The following is a 25,612-nucleotide window of genomic DNA, read 5'->3' as shown; positions in this document are numbered from 1 at the left end:
GCTATTCTCTTGAATTTATTCCTTGGTTGTTTTCTTTCCTAAAATTTCTATATCCTTTCTGAACCAGCCCTTTTTCTCTAATGACTTCAATTACCATCTTAAGGACTAATGTCTCCTAAATCCTTTTTTTCATTTTAGACCTCCCTTCTCCATTCCAGGATCATGCAGCCAATGATGAAATAATTCCATTTGTAAATTCTGCAGGTTTTTTGAGTACAATTGAACATCTACTCTCTGTGACCCAACCTCTGATTCTTATTTATTTTTCCAGTCTCTGTGTATGGCATCAGCATCTATCAGTTGGTTGCAGAGTATTTCTTTGTATAGCTATACAAAAAAACATAGTGACCAGATTTTTTTCCTCTAAGGATTAATTCCCATTCTTTATCTCTGTTGCTTTGCCTTAGGATAGATCATCCCTAAAACTGGGTAGTTTGTTTTGTTGCTGAAGATATTGTCCACTATTCATATAGAGTGGTAGTTCCTAATGAGGAGAGATTTTTCTTCCTAGGAGACATTTGCAAGTATTGGAAGATATTTTTAATTGATGCTATTGATACCTGATTAGTAGAAGTAGGGATACTGGTAAACATCCTGGAATACACAGGACAGTCTTCTACAGAAATAGCTTTATCTGGTCCAGAGTGTCAGTAGTGACAAATTGAAGAAACCCTGTTCTAGAGCAAAGGCAGAGTTGCTCATCTTTTATAGCATTTTGTTTTAAACTCAACAGTTAAACATATGTTAGGAGAAAACCATGGTTTGAAAGTATACACTCACCCCAGTGTTCACTGCAGTGCTATTTACAGTAGCCACAGCCTGGAAGCAGCCTAAATCAAAGAATCTATATAGGTGTGGGGCATATATGCAATGGAATGTTACTCAGCCATTAAAAAATGAAATAATGCCATTTGCAGCATCATGGATGGAAAGGTGGGGAGGGAGGGATAAATTGGGAGTTTGGAATTGACATATACACACTGCTATATTTAAAATGATAATAAACAAAGACCTACTGTATAGCACAAGGAACTCTGCTCAGTATTCTGTCATAACCTAAATGAGAAAGGAATTTGAAAAAGAAATATATATATACATATATATATAAATCTCTTTGCTGTACACTTGAAACTTAGAGAATATTGTAAATCACCTAGAGACCAATATAAAATAATAATTAAAACATAAACAGAAAACATAGTAAGAGTTAGTTTTCAAAAATATTTTCCACATCCACATTCTGAACCCTCAGATTGAGTAGAAATATGTCGTTACAGGCGTCAGTGTCATTCAAGGATGTGACCGTGGAATTCACCCGGGAAGAGTGGCATCAGATGGACTCTGCTCAGAGGACGCTGTACAGAGATGTGATGCTGGAGATCTACAGCCACCTCGTCTCAGTGGGTGAGCAGACCTTCCCATGCAACCTCCTCAAGAATGCAGATTCAGTTTATTCTTTTTAAAAATATTAACCACTTTTATAGAGGAATATTAAATGAAAAATAAAATTCAGCACTTCATTGTACAAATCAATAAGTTTAAAAAGTTATGCAAAAAAAAAAAGTTATGCAGTAGATTACCATCATCAGAGTCATGGTTTGGAATATTTTCATCATCCCCCCAAAATTCCTTGTACCCCTTTGCAGTGAGTCCCTTCCTCTCATACCTCTTCTTAGATGCCAGGCAATCACTGATCTATTTTCTATTTCAATGCTTTTTCCTTGTTTTGAATCTTATATAAATGAATTTATATATAGTATCTTGTGTCTGACTTCCACATTTAGCATGATGCTTTTGAGACTCCTGTGTGTGGGTCCCCAATTTATTCTTTTTATCCTGAGTAGAATTCTTTTGTGTGCATATACCACAGTTTGTTATTCTTTCAGCTCATGGATACATGGGTGTTTTTCCAGTTTGGAGCTGTTATGAATAAAGCTTCTGTTAACATTCACATATAAGTCTTTGTGTCAATATGTTTTCATTTCTTATGTAAATACCTAGGAGTGGGCTTACTAGTCTTCTGGTAAGTTTGTATGTAACTTATTCAGAAAGTTCCAGATGTTTCCCCATGGAGTCTGCTGTTTTTCATGCCTGTAAGCAATGCCTAAGAGTTCTCGTTGCTGTTTGGTTACCAGCATTTGGTTTGTTAAGTCTTACTATTTTCAACCATTGTAGTTGATGTCTAGTTGCATCTTATTGGATTTTAATTTGCATTTCTCTGGTAATTAACAATGTTGAACTTCTTTTCATGTGCTTTTTAACCATTCATAATCTCCTTTAATGAAGTGTTTCATCAAATTTTTTGCCCATTTTTTTCATTTTGGTTTTTAGTTTGGGTCTTATTGTTGAGTAGAAGGAGATCAGATCTTACCAGATACATGTTTTGAAAATGTTTCTTCTCCAGGTCTGGCTTGTATTTTTAGAAGAAAATGTTTACAGATGGTTTTGGTTTGTATATATACTTAAAAAATTTTTGTATGACATGATTAAGATTCAGGGATTTAGAACAATTACATTCTTCATGTTTCCCCTAATAGTTATATCTTACATAACTATAGTATAGTCTTAACACAAGGAAATAGGCATTGGTATAAGGAATGTGAATAGCTCTGTATCATTTTTTTACTTTATAATTTTTTATTGAAGCGTGGTTGATTTATAATATCATGTTGGTTTCAGGTGTACAGCAGAGTGATTCAGTTATATATTCTTTTCCAGATTCTTTTCCCTGATAGGTTATTACAAAATACTGAGTGTAGTTCTCCGTGCTACAGAGTACATCCTTGTTGTTATCTGTTTTTTTTTTTTTTTCATTTATTTTTATTAGTTGGAGGCTAATTACTTCACAACATTTCAGTGGGTTTTGTCATACATTGACATGAATCAGCCATGGAGTTACCTGTATTCCCCATCCCAATCCCCCCTCCCACCTCCCTCTCCACCCGATTCCTCTGAGTCTTCCCAGTGCACCAGGCCCGAGCACTTGTCTCATGCATCCCACCTGAGCTGGTGATCTGTTTCACCCTTTTTTTTTTTTTGCTTTTATTTTTGCTTTTATTTCCAATATTCTGGGAGGTGGGTCATAGAGGATCCTGCTGTGATTTATGTCAGAGAGTGTTTTGCCTATGTTCTCCTCTAGGAGTTTTGTAGTTTCTGGTCTTACATTTAGATCTTTAATCCATTTTGAGTTTATTTTTGTGTATGGTGTTAGAAAGTGTTCTAGTTTCATTCTTTTACAAGTGGTTGACCAGTTTTCCCAGCACCACTTGTTAAAGAGGTTGTCTTTTTTCCATTGTATATCCTTGCCTCCTTTGTCAAAGATAAGGTGTCCATAGGTTCGTGGATTTATCTCTGGGCTTTCTATTCTGTTCCATTGATCTATATTTCTGTCTTTGTGCCAGTACCATACTGTCTTGATGACTGTGGCTTTGTAGTAGAGTCTGAAGTCAGGCAGGTTGATTCCTCCAGTTCCATTCTTCTTTCTCAAGATTATTTTGGCTATTCGAGGTTTTTTGTATTTCCATACAAATTGTGAAATTCTTTGGTCTAGTTCTGTGAAAAATACCGTTGGTAGCTTGATAGGGATTGCATTGAATCTATAGATTGCTTTGGGTAGAATAGCCATTTTGACAATATTGATTCTTCCAATCCATGAACACGGTATGTTTCTCCATCTGTTTGTGTCCTCTTTGATTTCTTTCATCAGTGTTTTATAGTTTTCTATGTATAGGTCTTTTGTTTCTTTAGGTAGATATACTCCTAAGTATTTTATTCTTTTTGTTGCAATGGTGAATGGTATTGTTTCCTTAATTTCTCTTTCTGTTTTCTCATTGTTAGTGTATAGGAATGCAAGGGATTTCTGTGTGTTAATTTTATATCCTGCAACTTTACTATATTCATTGATTAGCTCTAGTAATTTTCTGGTAGAGTCTTTAGGGTTTTCTATGTAGAGGATCATGTCATCTGCAAACAGTGAGAGTTTCACTTCTTCTTTTCCTATCTGGATTCCTTTTACTTCTTTTTCTGCTCTGATTGCTGTGGCCAAAACTTCCAACACTATGTTGAATAGTAGTGGTGAGAGTGGGCACCCTTGTCTTGTTCCTGATTTCAGGGGAAATGCTTTCAATTTTTCACCATTGAGGGTGATGCTTGCTGTGGGTTTGTCATATATAGCTTTTATTATGTTGAGGTATGTTCCTTCTATTCCTGCTTTTTGGAGAGTTTTAATCATAAATGAGTGTTGAATTTTGTCAAAGGCTTTCTCTGCATCTATTGAGATAATCATATGGTTTTTATCTTTCAATTTGTTAATGTGGTGTATTACATTGATTGATTTGCGGATATTAAAGAATCCTTGCATTCCTGGGATAAAGCCCACTTGGTCATGGTGTATGATTTTTTTAATATGTTGTTGGATTCTGTTTGCTAGAATTTTGTTAAGGATTTTTGCATCTATGTTCATCAGTGATATTGGCCTGTAGTTTTCTTTTTTTGTGGCATCTTTGTCTGGTTTTGGAATTAGGGTGATGGTGGCCTCATAGAATGAGTTTGGAAGTTTACCTTCTTCTGCAATTTTCTGGAAGAGTTTGAGTAAGATAGGTGTTAGCTCTTCTCTAAATTTTTGGTAGAATTCAGCTGTGAAGCCATCTGGTCCTGGGCTTTTGTTTGCTGGAAGATTTTTGATTACAGTTTCGATTTCCTTGCCTGTGATGGGTCTGTTAAGATCTTCTATTTCTTCCTGGTTCAGTTTTGGAAAGTTATACTTTTCTAAGAATTTGTCCATTTCATCCAAGTTGTCCATTTTATTGGCATAGAGCTGCTGGTAGTAGTCTCTTATGATCCTTTGTATTTCAGTGTTGTCTGTTGTGATCTCTCCATTTTCATTTCTAATTTTGTTAATTTGGTTCTTCTCTCTTTGTTTCTTAATGAGTCTTGCTAATGGTTTGTCAATTTTGTTTATTTTTTCAAAAAACCAGCTTTTAGCTTTGTTGATTTTTGCTATGGTCTCTTTAGTTTCTTTTGCATTTATTTCTGCCCTAATTTTTAAGATTTCTTTCCTTCTACTAACCCTGGGGTTCTTCATTTCTTCCTTCTCTAATTGCTTTAGATGTAGAGTTAGGTTATTTATTTGGCTTTTTTCTTGTTTCTTGATGTAAGCCTGTAATGCTATGAATCTTCCCCTTAGCACTGCTTTTACAGTGTCCCATAGGTTTTGGGTTGTTGTGTTTTCATTTTCATTCATTTCTATGCATATTTTGATTTCTTTTTTGATTTCTTCTATGATTTGTTGGTTATTCAGAAGCGTGTTATTTAGCCTCCACATGTTTGAATTTTTAACAGTTTTTTTTCCTGTAATTGAGATCTAATCTTACTGCACTGTGGTCAGAAAAGATGACTGGAATGATTTCAATTTTTTTGAATCTTCCAAGACCAGATTTATGGCCCAGGATGTGATCTATTCTAGAGAAGGTTCCGTGTGCACTTGAGAAAAAGGTGAAGTTGATTGTTTTGGGGTGAAATGTCCTATAGATATCAATTAGGTCTAAGCTGGTCCATTGTGTCATTTAAGGTTTGTGTTTCCTTGTTAATTTTCTGTTTAGTTGATCTATCCATAGTTGTGAGTGGGGTATTAAAGTCTCCCACTATTATTGTGTTACTATTAATTTCCTCTTTCATACTCGTTAGCGTTTGCCATACATATTGCGGTGCTCCTATGTTGGGTGCATATATATTTATAATTGTTATATCTTCTTGGATTGATCCTTTGATCATTTTGTAGTGTCCTTCTTTGTCTCTTTTCACATCCTTTATTCGAAAGTCTATTTTATCTGATATGAGTATTGCGACTCCTGCTTTCTTTTGGTCTCCGTTTGCATGAAATATTTTTTTCCAGCCCTTCACTTTCAGTCTGTATGTGTCTCTTGTTTTGAGGTGGGTCTCTTGTAGACATATATAGGGGTCTTGTTTTTGTATCCATTCAGCCAATCTTTGTCTTTTGGTTGGAGCATTCAACCCATTTACATCTAAGGTAATTATTGATAGGTGTGGTCCCATTGCCATTTACTTTGTTGTTTTGGGTTCACGTTTATACAACCTTTCTGCATTTCCTATCTAGAGAAGATCCTTTAGCATTTGTTGAAGAGCTGGTTTGGTGGTGCTGAATTCTCTCAGCTTTTGCTTGTCTGTAAAGCTTTTGAATTCTCCTTCATATCTGAATGAGATCCTTGCTGGGTACAGTAATCTAGGTTGTAGGTTATTCTCTTTCATTACTTTCAGTACGTCCTGCCATTCCCTTCTGGCCTGGAGGGCTTCTATTGATAGATCAGCAGTTATCCTTATGGGAATCCCTTTGTTGTTATTTGTTGTTTCTCCCTTGCTGCTTTTAATATTTGTTCTTTGTGTTTGATCTTTGTTAATTTGATTAATGTGTGTCTTGGGGTGTTTCGCCTTGGGTTTATCCTGTTTGGGACTCTCTGGGTTTCTTGGACTTGGGTGGCTATTTCCTTCCCCATTTTAGGGAACTTTTCAGCTATTATCTCCTTGAGTATTTTCTCATGGCCTTTCTTTTTGTCTTCTTCTTCTGGGACTCCTATGATTGGAATGTTGGGGCATTTCACATTGTCCCAGAGGTCCCTGAGGTTGTCCTCATTTCTTTTGATTCTTTTTTCTTTTTTCCTCTCTGCTTCATTTATTTCCACCATTTTATCTTCTACCTCACTTATACTATCTTCTGCCTCGGTTATTCTACTCTTGGTTCCCTCCAGAGTGTTTTTTATCTCATTTATTGCATTATTCATTTTTAATTGACTCTTTTTTATTTCTTCTAGGTCTTTATTAAACATTTCTTGCATCTTTTCAATCTTTGTCTCCAGGCTATTCATCTGTAACTCCATTTTGTTTTCAATATTTTGAATCATTTTTATTATCATTATTCTAAATTCTTTTTCAGGTAGATTCCCTATCTCCTCCTCTTTTGTTTGACTTGGTGGGCATTTTTCATGTTCCTTTACCTGTTGGGTATTTTTCTGCCTTTTCATCTTGTTTAGATTGCTGTGTCTGGAGTGGGCTTTCTGTATTCTGGATGTCTGTGGTTCCTTTTCATTGTGGAGGTTTTACCCAGTGACTGGGGTTGGATGATTGGCTTGTCAAGGTTTCCTGGTTAGGGAAGCTTGCGTCGGTGTTCTGGTGCGTGGAACTTGATTTCTTCTCTCTGGAGTGCAAGTAATGAGTTTTGAGATGGGTCTATGTGTTAGGTGTGACCTTGGGCAGCCTGTATGTTGACGTTCAGGGCTATGTTCCTGCGTTGCTGGAGAATTTGCGTGGTATGTCTTGCTCTAAAACTTATTGGCTCTTGGGTGGTGGCTGGTTTCAGTGTAGGTATGGAGGCTTTTGGACGGTCTCTTATTACTTAAAGTTCCATGTCGTCAGGAGTTTTCTGGTGTTCTCAGGTTTTGGGCTTAAGTCTCCTGCCTCTGGATTTCAGTTTTATTCTTCCAGTAGTCTCGACTTCTTCAACTATGCAGCACTGATAATAAAACTTCTAGGTTAATGGCGAAAAGATTCTCCACCGTGAGGGACACCCAGAGAGGTTCACAGAGTTACATGAAGAAGAGGAGAGGGAGGAGGGAGATAGAGATGAGCAGGAGGAGAAAAAGGGGGACTCAAGAGGAGAGAGACAGATCTACGCAGTTGTCTGTTCCCAGAGTGTTCTCTGTAGCCCAGACACCCACAAAGATTCACAGAATTGGATTTGGAAGAGAAGGGGAAAGGAGGAAATAGAGGTGTTCTGAGGTAGAAAACGGAGAGTCAAGATTGGGAGAGAATAATCAACACACTCCTGAATAAAAATGGGAACTAAATATTGGATTCTTAAATGTCCACAATTTATATCATATACTGAAAAACAAAGATTAAAAATCTAGAGTAGAGGTTAGACTCTTAAAAATACTATATTAAAAACAAAAACACACAAAAAAATTTTAGAAATATATATGAAGTTTGGTTTAAAAATAGGGCTTCTCTCTCTTTTTTTTTGTAAGGTTATAGTGTAATGAAAATGAAAATTAAGGAGTAGTAGAGGAGTAATAGAGGACTTTAAAAGGAAATAAGAGAAAAAGAAAAATAGAAAATAGAAGAGAAAAAGGAAAGAAAAGAAAAAAAAGAAAAAAAATTTTCCTAATTAAAAAAATCGTAAAAATCTATGAAAATGGAAGTTAAGGAGTAATGGGGGAGTAATAGGGAATTTTAAAAGAAAATAAAAGAGAAAAAATAAGAAAGAAAAAAAAATTTTTTTTAACTTAAAAAAAAGAAAAAAAAAAAGTAAAAATATATCTAGGAATTTCTCTGGAGCTGTTGCGGTCAGTATGGGTTCGGTTCAGTTTCAGATAGCTCCTCGTTCCAGCTTACACTTCTCGATATCTACAGGCCCCTTCCGCTGTAGTCGGTGTTATCTATAGGGATTTTAATCTGTTGCATCGGTCCCTTCTGAAGCGGTTCCCTTTGTTTATATGGCTTCTGTTTGCCGGTCTCTTCAGTTCCTCATTTCTGCCCTGACACAGGCTGGCGGAGGTGGACTCTTATTCAGGTAGCTAGTTCTGTCGCTCTGCGGGGAGGGGCTGGCGCCGCGGGGAGGGGCTGGCGCCGCGGGGAGGGGCTGGCGCCGCGGGGAGGGGCTGGCGCCGCGGAGACGGGCTGGCGCCGCGGAGACGGGCTGATGCTGCCGGGAGGGGCTGATGCTGCTTTCTCCGTCTGCGCTGCTCAGGCTCCCGGCTGTTCTATATGGAGCGCGCCCCGCGCTGCGCGAGGTTCCAGCCCTCGGGTGTTCCACAAAAGCACGGAACAAAAAGCTGCTCCTGCTTTTTGTGCCTTCCCCGTCAGAGCGGCTCAGGCAGCCAGGGGCTTGACGGGCGCACTCTCCCCAGGTGTGGCGCGCCTTCTGCCCTCCGCGTCCCCAGCCCCAGTCCCTGCCCGCGCCGGTGGGATGCCTGCTCCCTGTGTCTCACCACGACCCTCGGCGGATGTCGACCATCCAGAATCTCAGGAGGTCTTTGATTGGAAACTGGAGGCCTGTTTGCAGTGTGGTAGGTCCTTGGGGCCGAACCTGCCCCTTTCCCCTCCCCCCTGCCTCCAGCCTCCGGCGGGGGCTGGGCCAGTCCGCAGCCTGCGAGCTCTTCTCTGGACTTGCTCGGTCCCTTTGTTCTGCGAAGGGCCGGCAGTGTGTTCGGGCCGGTTAATTTTCTCTCTCTCTTTTGCTATCCCACAGTTTAAGTTGGTAACTCACAAAAGCTCCCTCTGATTGTCCTCAGGGCACTCAGGCCCGGTCCTTACCCTAAGCAATGCCACCCGCTCCTCTCCGTTCTGCCCCCACTTGCTGGTGGCGGATGCGGGTGTCTGGGGTACTCTTCTGCTGGGAGTTGCTTTTAGGCACGTAATCTGTGGCTTTTATTTATTGTTCCCCTCCCAGTCAGGTTGCCCTCCGAGATTCAAAAACTTCCCCCAGACCCGCCAGTGTGAAGGTTTCCTGGTGTTTGGAAACTTCCTCTATTAAGACTCCCTTCCCAGGATGGATCTCCGTCCTTAGCTCTTTTGTCTCTCTTTTTATCTTTTATATTTTGTCCTACCTCCTTTCAAAGACAATGGGTTGCTTTTCTGGGCGCCTGATGACCTCAGCTAGTGATCAGAAGTTGTTTTGTGAAGTTTGCTCTGCGTTCAGTTATTCTTTTGATGAATTTGTAGGAGAGAAAGTGGTCTCCCGGTCCTATTCCTCCGCCATCTTGGCTCCTCCAATCGTTATCTGTTTTATATTGGGTTGGCCAAAAGGTTCATTTGGTTTTTTCCCATAAGATGGCTCTAGGAGTGCTTTAGTTGTCTTTAATGTCGTTCTAAACCAGTTTGTTAAATTTTATTGTGACAGCTGTCATACCAGCATCTATTTTAAAAAAAACTTACCAAAATTGGTGAATTTTTGTGTAGCCATTTTAATATTGAAGATGGAAGAAAAAAGCAACAGTTTTGACATATTATGCCTTATTATTTCAACAAAGGTAAAAATGTAACTAAAACACAAAAATAGATTTGTGCAGTGTATGGAGAAGGTATTGTGACTGATCAAACATGACAAAAGTGGTTTGTGAAGTTTCGTGCTGGAGATTTCTTGCTGGACGGTTCTCCATGGTCAGGTAGACCAGTTGAAGTTGATAATGATCGAATAGAGACATAATTGAGAAGAATCAATGTTATACCATGCAGGAGATAGCTGGCATACTCAAAATATTCAAATAAAGATTTGAAAGTCATTTGCACCAGCTTGGTTATGTTAATCACCTTGATGTTTAGGTTCCACCTAGGCTAAGTGAAAAAACCTTCTTGACCATATTTCACATGTGTTTCTCTACTGAAACGTAATAAAAATGTTCCATTTTTAAAACAAATTGTGATGGGTGTTGAAAAGTAGATACTGTACAATAATGTGGAATGGAAGAGACTGTGGGGGCAAGTGAAATGAACCACCACCAATCACACCAAAGGTATCTTCTTCTAAGGAAGATGGTGTTGTGTATATGGTGGTACTGTAAGGGAATCCTCTGTTATGAGCTCCTTCTGGTGAACCAAACAATTAAATTCCAACAAGTATTGCTCCTCGTTAGACCAACTGACAGCAGCACTTGATGAAGAGTGTCCAGAATTAGTCAACAGAAAATGCCTAGTCTCTATCAGATAATGTAAGACCACATATTTCTTTGATGACTAGGCAAAAACGGTTACACTTTGGCTGGAAGTTCTGATTCACCCACCATATTCACCAGCCATTGTACCTTCAGATTTCCTTTTATTTTCGTCTTTACAAAATTCTCGTAATGGAAGAAATTTCAACTCCCTGGAAGACTGTAAAAGGAACCTGGAACAATTCTTTGCTCAAAAAGATAAAAAGTTTTGGGGAAATGGAATTATGAAGTTGCCTGAAAAATGGCAGAAGGTAATGGAACAAAACAGTGAATTCATGGCACAAAAAAATTCTTGGTGAAAATGGAAAATGTGTCTTCTTTTTTAAATCAAAGGAACTTCTTAGCCACCCCAATACATAGCGGTGTTTATAGGTTAATCCCAAACTCCTAATGTATCCCTTTCTTCTCCTTTCCCCTCTGGTAACCATAAGTTTATTTTCTGTGTTTGAGTCTGTTTCTATTTTGAATTAAGTTCATTTGTATCTTTTTCTTTTTATTCTGCACAAAAGCATATTTCATGATATTTTTCTTTTTCTATCTGGTTTACTTCACTTAGCATGATAATTTATAGGTCAACCATGTATCTGCAAAAGGCATGATTTTATTCTTCTTATGGCTGAATAATATTTCATTCTGTGTATGAGATTATATGTATCTATCTTACCACAACTTATTTATCCACTCATCTGTGTATGGACATTAGGTTGCTTCCATGTCCTAGCTATCTTAAATAGAGGTGTGGTAACATTGGAGTATATGTATCTTCAAAGCATGGTTTTCACCAAATATATGCCTAGGATTTGGAGAAGGAAGTGGCAGCCCACTCCAGTATTCTTGCCTAGAGAATCCTGTGGACAGAGGAGCCTGGCAAGGCTACAGTCCATGGGGTTACAACTTAGCGACTGAGCACATGCCTAGAATGTGCTTCCATGGGTCATGTGATAGCCCTATCATTTTTAGTTTTTTAAGGAACCTCCATATTGTACTCCATAGTGGCTACACCAATTTACATTCCCACCAGCAGTGTGGGAGGATTTTTTTCTCCAGCAGCTTCTCTAGCATTTGGTACTGATAGATGTTTTGATGATGGCCATCCTGACTAGTGTGAGGTAATAACCTCATTGTACTTTTGATTTGCATTTCTCTGATAATCAGTGATATTCAGCATCTTTTCATATGCTTGTTAGCCATCTGTACATCTTCTTTGGAGAAATGTCCATTTAGGTCTGCCTGTTTTTTGATTGAGTTGCTTGGTTTCTTTTGTTACTGAGTTTCATGAACTGTTATGTGTTTTGGAAATTAACTCCTTGTTGGTAGCATCATTTGCAGATATTTTCTCCCAGTTTGTAGGTTGTCTTTCATTTTTATTATGGTTTCCTTTGCTGTGCAAAAGCAAAAGTGTCGTTAGGCCCCATTTGTTTATTTTTGTTTTTATTTCCATTACTGTAGGAGACAGATCCAAAAAAATATTGCTGCAATTTATGTCAAAGAGTGTTCTGCCTGTATTTTCCTCTAGGATTTTTATAGTACCCAGTCTTACACTTAGGTCTTTAATCCATTTTGAGTTTATTTTTATTGAGTTTATTGAGTTAGAGAATGTCCATAATTTCATTGTTTTCATGTAGTTGTTCAGTTTTCCCAGTACCATTTGTTGGGGAAGAGACTGTTTTCTCCATTGTATAGTCTTGCCCCCTTTGTCATAGATTAAGTGACCATAAGTGTGTGGGTTTATGTCTGGGTTTCTATCCTCTTCCATTGATCTCTGTGTGTTTTTGTGCCAGCACCATGCTGCTTTAATGACTGCAGCTTTGTAGTCAGGTCTGAAGTCAGGGGCCCTGATTCCCCCAGCTCTGATTTTCTTTCTCAAGATTGCTTTGTCAAGTTTCAGGATCTTTTGTGTTCCCATTCAAATAAAAAAGACTGGGTTCTAGTTATGTGAAAAAAGCCATTAGTAATTTGATACAAATTGCATTGAATCTGTAGATTGCCTTTGGCAATATGATCATTTTGAAAATACTGATTCTTTCAATCCAAGAACATGATATATCTTTCCATTTGTTTATGTCATCTTCTCTTTCTTTCATCAGCATCTTGTATCAACAGTTATCAGAATACAGGTCTTTTGCCTCCTGAGGTAGTTTTATTGCTAGGTACTTTATTCTTTTTGACGCAGTGTTAAAAGGATTGTTTCCTTAATTTCCTCTTCTGATCTTTCCTTGCTAGTGTATAGAGATTCATAGATTTCTGTGTATTAATCTTGTATCCTGCAACTTTATTGAGTTTATATGTAAGCTCTAGTAGTTTTCTTCTGTGTATTCTTGCCACCTCTTAATCTCTTCTGCTTCTGTTAGGTCCTTGCTGTTTCTGTCCTTTATTATGCCCATCTTTGCATGAAATGTTCCTTTGGTATCTAATTTTCTTAAAGAGATCTCTCGTCTTTCCCATTCTATTCTTTTGTATCTCTCCTTCCTATTCTTTGGAATCTACATTCACTTGGGTATATCTTTCCCTTTCTCCTTTGCCTTTTACTTCTTTTCTTTTCTCAGCTTTTTGTAAGGCCTCCTCAGACAACCATTTTGCCTTCTTGCATTTCTTTTCTTTGGGATGGTTTTGGTCATTGCCTTCTATGCCTTATTGAGAACCTCCATTCATAGTTCCTCAGGCACTTTGTCTAGTAGATCTAATTACAAACCTCCACCCATAGTTCCTCAGGGACTTTGTCTATCAGATCTAATCCATTGTCTAACCTATTTGTCACTTCCAGTGTGACATAATCGTAACAGACTTGATTTAGATCATACCTGAATGGTCTCATGGTTTTCCCTACTTTCTTTAAGTCTGAATTTGGCAATAAGGAGCTCATGACCTGAGCCACAGTCAGCTCCAGGTCTTGTTTTTGCTGACTGTGTAGAGCTTCTCTATCTTTGGCTGCAAGGAGTATAATCAATCTGATTTCAGTATTGACCATCCAGTGATGTCCATGTGTAGAGTCATCTCTTGTTTGTTGGAAGAGGGTGTTTGCTATGATCAGTGTGTTCTCTTGGCAAAACTCTTGTTTGTCTTTGCCTTGCTTCATTTTGTACTCTTAAGGCCAAACTTGCCTGTTACTCCAGGTATCTCTTGACTTCCTACTTTTGTATTCAAATCCCCTACGATGAGAAGGATATCTTTTTTGGATGTTAGTTCTGGAAGGTCTTGTAGGTCTTCATAGAACATTTGACTTCAGCTTCTTCGGCATTAGTGGTTGAAGCATAGACTTGGATTACTGTGATGTTGAATGGTTTGTGTTGGAAATGAACAGAGATCATTCTGTCAAATTCTTGTTCACTATGAGGGCTACTCCAATCCTTCTAAGGGATTCTTGCCTACATTAGTAGATATAATGGTCACCTGAATTAAATTCTCTCATTCCTGTCCATTTTAGTTCAGTGATTCCTAAAATGTTGATGTTCACTGTTGCCATCTCCTGTGTGACCACATCCACTTTACCTTGATTCATGAACCTAACATTCCAGGTTGCTACTCATTATTGTTCTTTACAGCATCGGACTTTGCTTCCACCACCAGACACATCCACACATGAGCATCATTTCTGCTTTGGTTCAGCCTCTTTATTCCTTCTGGAGCCATTTCTCTGCTCTTCCCCAGTAGCGTATTGGAACCTACCAACCTGGGGGCTCATCTTCTGGTGTCATATCTTTTTGCTGTTTCATGCTGTTCATGGGGTTCTCGTGGCAAGAATACTGAAGTAGATTGCCATTTCCTACACAGAAGAACTATATTAAAAAGGTCATAATGACCCAGATAGCCATGATTATGTAGTCACTCACCTAGAGTTAAGTCATACTGTAGTTGAAGTCAAGTGGGCCTTAGGAAGCTTTACTATGAAGAAAACTAGTGGAGATGATGGAATTCCAGCTTAGATATTTCACATCCTAAAAGATGATGTTGTTACAATGCTACACTCAAGTCTGCCAGCAGATTTGGATGTCAGCAGTGGCCACAGGACTGGAAAAGGTCAGATTTCTTTCCAATCCCAAAGAAGGGCAATACCAAAGAATGTTCAAACTACTGTACAGTTGCACTCATCTCACATGCTAGCAAGGTCATGCTCAAAATCCTTCAAGCTAGACTTCAATAGTACATGAATCAAGAACTTCCAGATGTACATGCTGGATTTTGAAAGCAGAGGAACCAGAGATCAAATTGCCAAAATCTGTTGGGTCATAGAAAAAGCAAGAGAGTTCCAAAAAAACCATCTACTTCTACTTCATTGACTATGCTAAAGCCTTTGACTGTGTGGATCACAACAAACTGTGGAAAATTCTTAAAGAGATGGGAATACCAGACCACCTTACCTCTCTCCTGAGAAACCTGTATGCAAGTCAAGAAGCAACATGGTACAATGGACTACTTTAAAATTGGGAAAGGAGTATGCCAAGGTTCTGTATTTTCACCCTGCTTAGTTAAGGTCTATGCAGGATACTTTATGTGAAATTCTGGGCTTGATGAATTACAAGCTGGAATCAAGATGGCTGGGAGAAATATCAAAAACCTCAGTTATGCAGATGACACCATCCAAGTGGCAGAAAGCCAAGAGGAACTAAAGAGCCTCTTGATGAAGGTGAAAGAGGAGAATGAAAAAGCTGGCTTAAAACTCAGCGTTCAATAAACTAAGGTCATGGTGTCCAGTACCATCACTTCATGGCAAATTGATGCAGAAAAAAATGGAAACAATGGCAGATTTTCTTTTCTTGGGCTCTAAAATCACTGCAGATGGTGACTACAGCCATGAAATTAAAAGATGCTTGCTCCTTGGAAGAAAAACTATGACAAACCTAGACAGTGTATTAAAAAGTAGAGACATCACTTCGCCAACAAAGATCTATATAGGCAGAGCTATGGTTTTTCCTTTGATCATGTACAGACATGAGAGTTGGGTTGTAAAGAAGGCTGAACACTGAAGAATTGATGCTTTAGAACTGTGTGTTGGAGAAGACTCTTGGGAGTTCCTTGGACAGCAAGGAGATCAAACCAATCACTCCTAAGGGAAATCAACCCTGAATATTCATTGGAAGGACTGATGCTGAAGCTGAAGCTTCAGTACTTTGGCTTCCTGATGCAAAGAGCCAACTCATTGGAAAAGACCCTGATGCTGGAAATGATTGAGGGCAGGAGGAAAGGGAGGCAACAAAGGATGATATGGTTGGATGGCATCACCGACTCAATGGACATGAGTTTGAGCAAACTCTGGGAGATAGTGAAGGACAGGGAAGCCTGGTGTGCTGCAGTACATGGGATCACAAAGAGTTGGACGTGACTTAGTGACTAAACAACAACAATAAAGGAGTATTCTGGTAGTACTTTTAGGATTTTCTGTTTATAGTATCATATCATCTGCAAACAGTGATAGTCTTACTTTTTCTTTTTAAATTTGGATCTTTTTTTTTTTCTTCTTCATCTGATTGCTGTGTTTAAGAGTTTCAAAACTATGTTGAATAGAAGTATCAAGAGTGCACACTCTTGTCTTGTTCCTGATCTTAGAGGAAATCCTTTCAGATTACAGCATTGTGTATGATGTTAGCTGTGGACTTGTCATATGTGGCCTTTATTGAGGTAGGTTCCCTCTGTGCCTGCTTTCTAGAGAGTTTTTATTGTAAATGGAAGGTGAATTTTATCAAAAGCTTTTTCTGCATCTGTTTAGGATCACATGGTTTTTATTATTCAGTTTGTTGATATGTATTACACTGATTTGTGGTTATTGAAAAATCCTTGCATCCCTGGGATAAATCCCACTTGATTATGGTGTATGATCCTTTTAATGTATTGTTGGACTTGATTTGATAGTACTTTGTTTAGGAAGTTTGTATCTATGTTCATTATTGATACTGGCTTTCTTTTTTGTGGTGTCCTTGTACAGTTTGGGTGTCAGGATGGTGGTGGCCTCATAGAATGAGTCTGGAAATATTCCTTCCTCTGCGATTTTTTGAAATAATTGCAGAAGGATAAGTGTTAGCTCTTCTCTAAATGTTTGCTAGAATTCACCTGTGAAGCTATCTGGTCCCGGACTTCTCTTTGTTGGGAGTTTTTTTAAACACAGATTCAATTTCAATACTTGTAATTAGTCTGTTTATATTTTCTGTATCTTCCTGGTTCAATCTTGGGAGATTTTACCTTTTAAGAATTTAACTGTTTCTTCTTGGGTGTCCATTTTATTGTTGATTTTGTTGGCCTGTAGTAGTCATTTATGATCCTTTATTTCTGTGGTGTGGGTTGTAACTTCTACTATTACAATTCTAATTTTATTGATTTTTGGCCCTCTCTTTTTTCTTGATATGTCTGAGTGAAGGTTTATCAATTTTGTTTTTCTTTTTAAAAAAGAAGGCTTTTTAGTTCCAGGCCAGACTCTGGCAACATCACCAGTTGAAATAGCTCCAGGCCTCCTGTGGGTTTTTGGTTGACCATGAGTAGCCAGCTGGCCTTTAAATCCCCATCTTTTCATGACACTTTGAAAACCTTTACCAATAGTTTTGGCTGTGACATCCACATATTGTCCTGGGCGAAAGTGAGCAGCATAAAGAGGAGTGCCTGGCTTAATAACAGCATTATCTGTTACGTTAAACATTTTAACTTTCTCCTTTGGTGGCAGTCCAAGTTCTTGGTAAAATTCAAATATAGATATAGATTTATGGAAATGTGACACAGTTTTTCCTCCTACAGTCAGGGCTGCCATTTTTCCATTATGATTTTCCTTTGGAGTATATTTTAGGACATGACAGTCTTGTACCTGAAGTAATGTGACCACATGCTTCTTACCATCTTTGGTCCATAAAGGCATCATGCCTAACTTTAGTGCAATAAGGCCCACTCTAGAGGAACCTGGTTCCCAAGGATGTATACTGTGTTATCTAGGATTTATAAATTTATAACATAAATTTATATTATTTATATAATGCTGGCCTCATTCAATTTGTTGGAAATTTTTTCCATCTCTTCTGTTTTCTGGAAGAGACCATATAGAAGTTTTGTTTATTCTTCTTTAAATATTTGGAGGAATTCCCTAGCAAAAGCACCAGAGCCAGGAAATTTCCTTTTTGGATGTTTTAACTTACAAACTCAGTTTCCTTAATAGTTAGAGTACTATTTAAATTGAGTCTATTAGATTTAAAGTGTAGAGTTTCTCATATTCTCTTATTTTCATTTTAATGTCTGTAGGATCTGTATTTATATCCTTGTTTTATTCATCATGTTGATAATTTGTTCCCTCTCAAATAAAACTTGTCAGTTTCATTGCTTTTTTCAACCAGCTTCTGTCTGTCAACTACAGACTCTTCTCTGTAGTTTTTCTGTTTTTAATTTCACTGATTTCTGCTCTTTATTTTTTTCCTTCTGCTTAAGTTGGGTTGTGGTCTTTTATAGTTTCTGCCTGTGAGACTGTTTTAGATGTTTCTTTTCTAATGTAATAACTTAATGATATAAATCTCTCTCTCTTCACTGTTCTAGCTGCATTATACAAATTGTATGTAAAGTCACTAATTTTTAATTTATATCTCCTTCTCTGATAGAATCATCACATGATACATGATCTTGAAGAAATGAAATAAAAGTGTAATAACTGTTTGCTATTGTTCGGTCACAAAGTCATGTCCGACTCTTTGCGACCCCATGGACTGCAGCACACCAGGCTTCCTGTCCTTCACTGTCTCCCAGAGTTTGCTCAAACTCATGTCCATTGAGTTGGTGTTGCCATCCAACCATCTTACTTACCCTCTGCCTTCCCCTTCTCCTCCTGCCCTCAATTTTTCCCAGCATCTGGGTCTTTACTTAGTACCTACTATTTGGTAGACCCCTTTACAGTCTTGAAGATATATCCTCAATTTTTGTAGCATGGTCTGAATACTTAGTCCAGTCATTGAACTAACTAGTAAAGAAGTATTAATAATTATGAACAAAATACAGAGCATCTCTGCTTTCAGGGAGTGTGACATTTTGAGAGGGAAATAAATTATATAAACAAATGTAAGTAAATTTGATAGGCATCAGGAAGCAAAAATATATAATGCAGTTTCTCTAGTAACCGTACTTTAGGGAGTGCCATGAAATCTTTCTATAAAAAAAGGATGATATGAAACTTCCTTGGCATTCCAGTGGTTAAGACTTCATGCTCCCAATGGGACATGGTTTCTATCTCTGGTTAAGGAAATAAGATTCTGTGTGCTTCATAGTGCAACCTGAAAACATTTTTTTAATAAAAAGAAAAATGTATGATATTTGTTGATACTGGATGAAGAATACATCAAGAGAGGTGTTCAGTGAACTATGTACTATTTTATTAAGTTTTTCAAATTGAAAAAGAATTATTAAGTAAAGTGTTGCTTGAACACATCTCTAAAGAAAGTATAGGAAGAAATGAAATAAGGAAATATAAATATTCCAAGAAGTATATGGTGACTCAGCAGTAAAGAACTTGCCTGCAATACAGAAGACATGGGTTTGATCCCTGGGTCAGGAAGATCCCCTGGAGAAGGAAATGGCAACAAGAAAGCAAGAAGGCATATGGTATAACATATGGAAAAGGACCAAGAGAATATATTGAGGCAATATTCTGAAGTTTTTAAGCAATAGGTAGTCATTAAGGGTTTTAAATAAAATAGTAACTCAATCAGATTGTTCCTTTAATAAATGTATGTTTTGGGCACTAAAAAACATTCCGGATGTATTAGATTTTACATTGCAAGTTCATCTCCAGGAATCTATCCTAAAGCTATATCTGCACAGATATAATATAATACATATGCAAGGTCATTCATCACAACATAGTTGATAATAGGAATAAAACAATAACAACCCAAATGTTCATCATTGATTGATTGACTTAAACTTAGATTATATCTACCCACAAGTGACTGTTATGCAGTCTTATATTATGCAGCCATAATATAAGAAGAGTTTATACACAGATAAGGAGTAATATTCAGTATATATTATATCAAAAAGAAGCAGAACAGTGTGTATTAAAAGTTATCTTTTGAGTAAAGAAAGGGAGAGAGGAATATATGCAATTGCTTATATCTGCAAAAATGAAAATACTGGAAGAAAATCAGAAAATAATAAAAATGGGAGGGAGGGGAATGACTGGAGGGGATGGGAATGACTCGAGGGGACAGGAATAGATGTGACTTTAATTATACCTTTTATACAATTTGAATTTTTTAACTACATAAATATTTTACATATTTGAAAAACTACAGAAAATTTTTAAAGCAGTTTTTGTAAGTGTGAAAATTTGGAGACTATTTCATACAATTTTGATTAGACATACTTCACCTTGTTCCTTCTCTTTAGTACAGCTAAAACCCTAGACATTATATATAAAACAAACATAATACTTTGAACAGTTGGTTAAAAAAACAACCCAGAAACACCAACGGGACAGGAAAAAAAAAAAAACAACCCAAGTAAAACCTGCTTCCTCTAGACAGGGAAAAGGATAGAGGCAGTGTAGAAAAATAGAAAATTTTAGATAGCTGCCCTACCTCAGCTAAAACACTGTGGAAAAACTGAAGCCCACCTCCATTAGTAAAGACTGACTTCCCTTATTCTGCTCTAACAAGTACCACTCCACCTTTCCAATAGTGTGTTGACCGAGAAAGCCTGATGAGGACCAAGACTTTCAGCACTGATTAGCAGCAAAACGTAGCCCCAATCCCTCCCTCGGGGTGTCTGGTGAAAGGCCAAGTGGAGAACCTGCACTTCAAACCTCATCTGGCAGTAAAAAACAGGATCTCTTTTGCTTCCACGGTGTCAGAGGCAGCCTACTATAATAGAAGATAAAGAAGATTCACAGTCACATAACATAATGCTTAGAGTGATCAGGATGCATTTGAAAATATTAACAGTAATAAGGCATAAGGTGAATTAAAGCATATGGATACGTTAATGACTGCAGTAGCACAAGGGATGGCAAAGATCATAGGGAATAAGCTATTAACAGGTGCCTGCACTAAATTTGAAGTGAATTGTTAGAGTGTTACTGTAATACAGACACAGATTACTTTAAAACGTATATTGTAAACACTGGGCAACCACTAGAAAGATTTTAAAAGAAGTGTAAATGATACACTAAGAGAAGAAATGAAATGGATTCATATAAATAGAGTGACTACAAGAGTAATACACCATGCTAACACTAACCAAAAGAAAAGGAACTGAATATATTAATTTTAGACAAAGTATACTTTAAAACATGGAAAAATAGCAAGAATAGAGAAAATTATATACTGAAGTCAGTTCTCTAAGAAGACATTACAGTCCTAAATATTTATGCACCTAACATAAATTCAAATACAGGAGGAAATTCAAATTCAAAATACAGGAGGAAAAAACTGATAGAACTGGAAAGAGAAATAGTTAAATCCACTATTAGAGTTGGAGCCTTAAACTCTATTCTGTCACTATTAATAGATCAAGAAGGCATAAATTTAGTAAGGATATAGATGACCTGAACAGTGCTGTCAACTAATTTGGATCTACTGATACATACACACGTACATATATGTGTGTACACACACGCACACAGACTATTCCAACTACAAGAGAATACACTTTATTTGCAAGTATACATGAAATATGTATTCCAATACTTTGGCCACCTATTGTAAAGAACCAACTCATTGGAAAAGATCCTGATGCTGGGAAAGATTGAGGACAGGAGAAAAAGGGGGCAACAGGATGAGATGGTTGGAAAGCATCATCAACCCAATGGACATGAGTTTGAGCCAACTCTGGGATATAGCAAAGGACAGGGAAGCATGACATGCTGCAGTCCATGGGGTTGCAAAGAGTCACACATGATTTAGCAACTGAAAAACAATGAAAACAACAGATACATAAAGTGTTAACCAAAATAGAACACATTCTAGGCCAAAAACACACTTCAACAAATTTAAAAGTATAGAAATTAAAAATATATTCTCAGATTACACCAAAAGTAAACAAGAAATCACATATAGAAAGATAGCTGGAATACTCCAAAATATTTGCAAATTAGCCAAGACATTTCTAAATTGTGCATGAGTCAGAAAAAGAAATCATAAAAGAAATCTTGAGAATTTTTTTAAATTAAAAAAACAAAACAAAACTTGTGAGATGCAGCTAAAGCAGCACTCAGAGGTTAGTTTATAGTACTAAGTGCTATACATAGTAGGAAAGAAGATCTAAGGTCAGTAACCAAAGTTTCCATCTTAGGAAACTGGAAAAAGGAAGTTAAACCTGAAGCAAGCAGAAAAAGGAAATAATAACAAGGCAGAAATCAGTGAAATTGAAAATAGGAAAAAATGAAGAAGAATAAGATAAGTTCTTTAAAAAGATCATTAAATTGATTAATCCCTAGGCTAATAGAGAAAAGAGGAAAGACAAATTACCAATATGAGTTATAAAAGAACAGTCAGCACTACTGATCCCTTAGACACTAAAAATATATAATAAGGGAATACTGCAAACAGTTCTGTGCCCATAAAGTGGATTATTTGAATGAAATAGACTGGTTCCTTGAAACACAAATGTCCATATGTACTTGTGATGAAATACCTAACTTGGATAGTTCTATACCTGTGAAAGAATTTTTATTTAGAGTTTAAAACCATCTAAAAAAGAAAGCGCCAGACCTAAATGATTTCACCAGTAAATTCTATTAAACTTTTAAGGAATAATACAAATTCTGTACAAACTCTTCCAGAAAAGTAAGCAGCAGGAAAGAATTCCCCACCATTTCATTAGTCCAGTATTAATATACAATGGGAAAACTAGAAGAAAGCTACAGACTAATATTTCTCGTGGCCTTAGATCTAAAATCTTTTATAAATATTAAAAAAACCAAATCTAGCAATTTATTAAAGGGTGTTATATTCAAATTTGCTTCACTCCAGAAAGGCAAGACTGGTTCTACATGTATAAACCAATAAATGTAAGTCACAGTAACAGACAGTAAGAAATACTGTGTGATCATAGCAATGGAAAATTTTTAAAATTTCACTAAATTTCCAAGGCATTTGTATATTTGCATCCCCCACAATATCATGTTGAAATCCCAGCCTTCAAAGTATTTAAAGGTGGGGCCACTAGGCAGTTATTTGGTCATGAGGCCAAAACTATCATAAATGGGATCAGTGTCCTTAGAATAGGAACCCCAGAGAGCTTACTCACCTTTCTATCATATGAGGATACCTCAAGAAATCAACCATCTATGAACCAGGAAATGGGTCCTCATCACACAGCGAATCTACTGACACCTGGATCTTGGACTTCCCAGCCTCCAGAACTATAAGAAATAAGTGTTTGTTGTTTATAGACCACACAGTCTATGGAATTGTTGTTACAGCAGCCTGAACATACTAAGACACCATTCATTGAGAAAAAAATAATCACTCTCAGAAAATTAGGAATATGAGAATATGACCCAATAAAGGATATATATGTGAAAGATCTAATGCTAACAACATACTTGTTGTGGGAGACAGAACACTTTCCCTCTAAGTTAGAAAATAAGGTAAGGATTAATTTCTCATCACTATTATTTAGTGTTTTACTGGAACTCCTTACTAGTAAAGTAAGGTTAAGAAAAGGGGGAAGAAAGTATATAGATTGAAAAGGAACAAAAAAAACTGCCTTTATTCACACATGACATTTCCTATATAGAAAACCCCCCAAAATATACCAAAACATTCCTGGAAATAATAAGCAAATATAACAACTTTACAGGATCCATGGTCTATTTGTAAAAGTTATTTCTGTCCTGTATATTAAAAATGAACAATTGAAACTTAAGTACAAAATATAATAATAATTGTGTTAAAAAGAGGAAGTACTTAAGGATAAATCTACAAAATGTGTTTGCAGAAAACAATAAGATGCAGATGAAAGAAATTGAACAATATCCAAATGATGGAGAGATGTTTTTTATTTATGGATTGGACAATTTAAGATATCAGTTCTCTCTGCTATCTTGATCTATAGATTCAAGGCAGTGTCAATCATGATTATAGGAAATTTTTATCAATAAACTGATTCTAAGATTTATACGGAAAAATCAAGGGATCTACAATAGCCAAAATAAATCTGATGAAGAACAGAGAATGATATTTCCTGATTTCAAGGTTTATGATATTGGTGAAAGAATACTCTTGTTATTGAATGGAACAGAATGGATACTTAGGTAGATACACACAAACATAATAAAGTGAATTTTGACAAAGTTCAAAGGCAATTCAATGGAGAATGTATAACCTTTCATCAAGTAGTGCCAGAACAATTGAATGTCCATATATTATAGAAACAACAACCTCAAATTCAGGCCTCATATCTTACCCAAAAATCAGCTTAGTGTGGATCACAGGCATAAGTGTAAATTGCAAAACAGAACCATCTAGAAGCCAAAAACATAGGAGAATATCTGTGAACTAGGGTTGTCAATACATTTTTACATACAACACCAAAAGAAGATTTATGAAAGAAAAAAATTGATATATTGGACTTCATTATAATTTTTAAATGGTGCTCTAAGAGACACTGTTAAGAGAATGAAAACAAAAACCACAGACTGGAAGAAAATTTGTTAATTGTACTTGTACTCAGGAATTGTACAGAATATACAAAGAGCTCTTAAAATTCAATAGTAAGAGATAATGATGTCAGTAAAATAGTGAGCTAGAAAACTTGAAGCTCTCATTCCCCCATAGAAACAGTTTTTTAAAAGTTTGTCAGAACTCCGAAGAGTGAAGTTTTACAGTTAAGCAACTAAACAAATACACGATCAAGAAAAGGTCATCTACAAAATGGTAGAAAATTCTTTAGTGTTTTTACTCATCCTTGTCCCTCAGATTGCTGAGTACAGTGATGGTCTTGGTCTTGAGCAGATGGCTTCCCAGTTTCCAGGTCCTTCCTATAACCAGAAAATTTACAAATTAATTTGCAAAATTTGCAAATTATTTTGTATGTCTGTTCTGACCTATCAGGGGAATACCTAAAGGGTTAACTCAAGATGTTCATCTGTTTCACATAATACAGAGTACAGGCAGGAAAAGTGACAAGACATGCTCATAAAAGACAAAGCAGGCTACAAGTCCACAGATGCCTGGGGCAAGAGACTATAAGTGGACACACATCATAGGCCATCTGAGACAAAGAGGGTAAGCTGGGGAGAGAGTCTTGATAATTAGGACATTCAAAAGTAGCCAAAAAGATAGGTAAATTTAAAAAGCCATTGACTTGCCTGGGCAAGACACATACTCAGAATCTAAGACTGGAGAAGACCTTAAGCTTCCACCACAGTCTGACTTGTGGCATAAGACAAACCTAGGTAAGTGTGAAGGAGTGCCACAGAATAGATCCAGTTTGTAAAGTTAGGGAGAGGTGGTTCTCATTTTTGTGTTCTTTGTTTTTGGCAGTTTTTTTTTTAGCTTCTGTCAAGGAATTCCATCAAAATAATACCTAAATGTGAACCAGAGGAACAGAGAGTTGGTGATCCACACACTACAAGCAATTGACTTTACAAAAAAGTAGTTTGGGTAAGTCTCAAGACACTTGGACTACTACAGCCTCCAACAGTCAAAATAATAATAATAATAATATTAGCAAACCCTGGAAAAGAGGAGAATCTGATTTCCAGAGTTGACATATTTTAATAATCAAATGCCCTATTTTCAATGAAACATCACAGAGTATACAGAGAAATGGGAAAACATGCCTCATTGAAGGGAACAAAATTCTTTGACAGGAAGAACCACCCTTGAGGAACCCAGACATCAAATTTTCTGGATGAGTATTTTAAGATAACTGTCTTAAATATGACCAAAAAGCGAAAAGGTAACATAGTAAAGAACTAAAGGACA

General features: G+C 36.9%; 1 protein-coding gene across 6 annotated transcripts in view; it reads left to right on the top strand.

Moving 5' to 3' along the window:
- Positions 1–25,612, top strand: part of ZNF782 (zinc finger protein 782) — a 72,816-nt gene that overhangs the window by 22,772 nt on the left and 24,432 nt on the right. For 5 of the 6 annotated variants that reach the window (XM_043453192.1, XM_043453191.1, XM_043453189.1 and 2 more), the window contains one exon: positions 1,278–1,404. In XM_043453192.1, the coding sequence (XP_043309127.1) occupies positions 1,278–1,404 (127 nt within the window). Of the gene's footprint in view, positions 1–1,277; positions 1,405–25,168; positions 25,289–25,612 lie in introns of those variants that run through there. The other variant, XM_043453193.1, reaches the window with a different exon arrangement.

This window comes from Cervus canadensis, chromosome 30 (assembly GCF_019320065.1).
Source record: "Cervus canadensis isolate Bull #8, Minnesota chromosome 30, ASM1932006v1, whole genome shotgun sequence".
Lineage (NCBI taxonomy): Eukaryota > Metazoa > Chordata > Mammalia > Artiodactyla > Cervidae > Cervus > Cervus canadensis.
The sequence above is the reverse complement of the archived record's forward strand: the minus strand, read 5'-3'. Positions and strand labels throughout refer to the sequence as shown.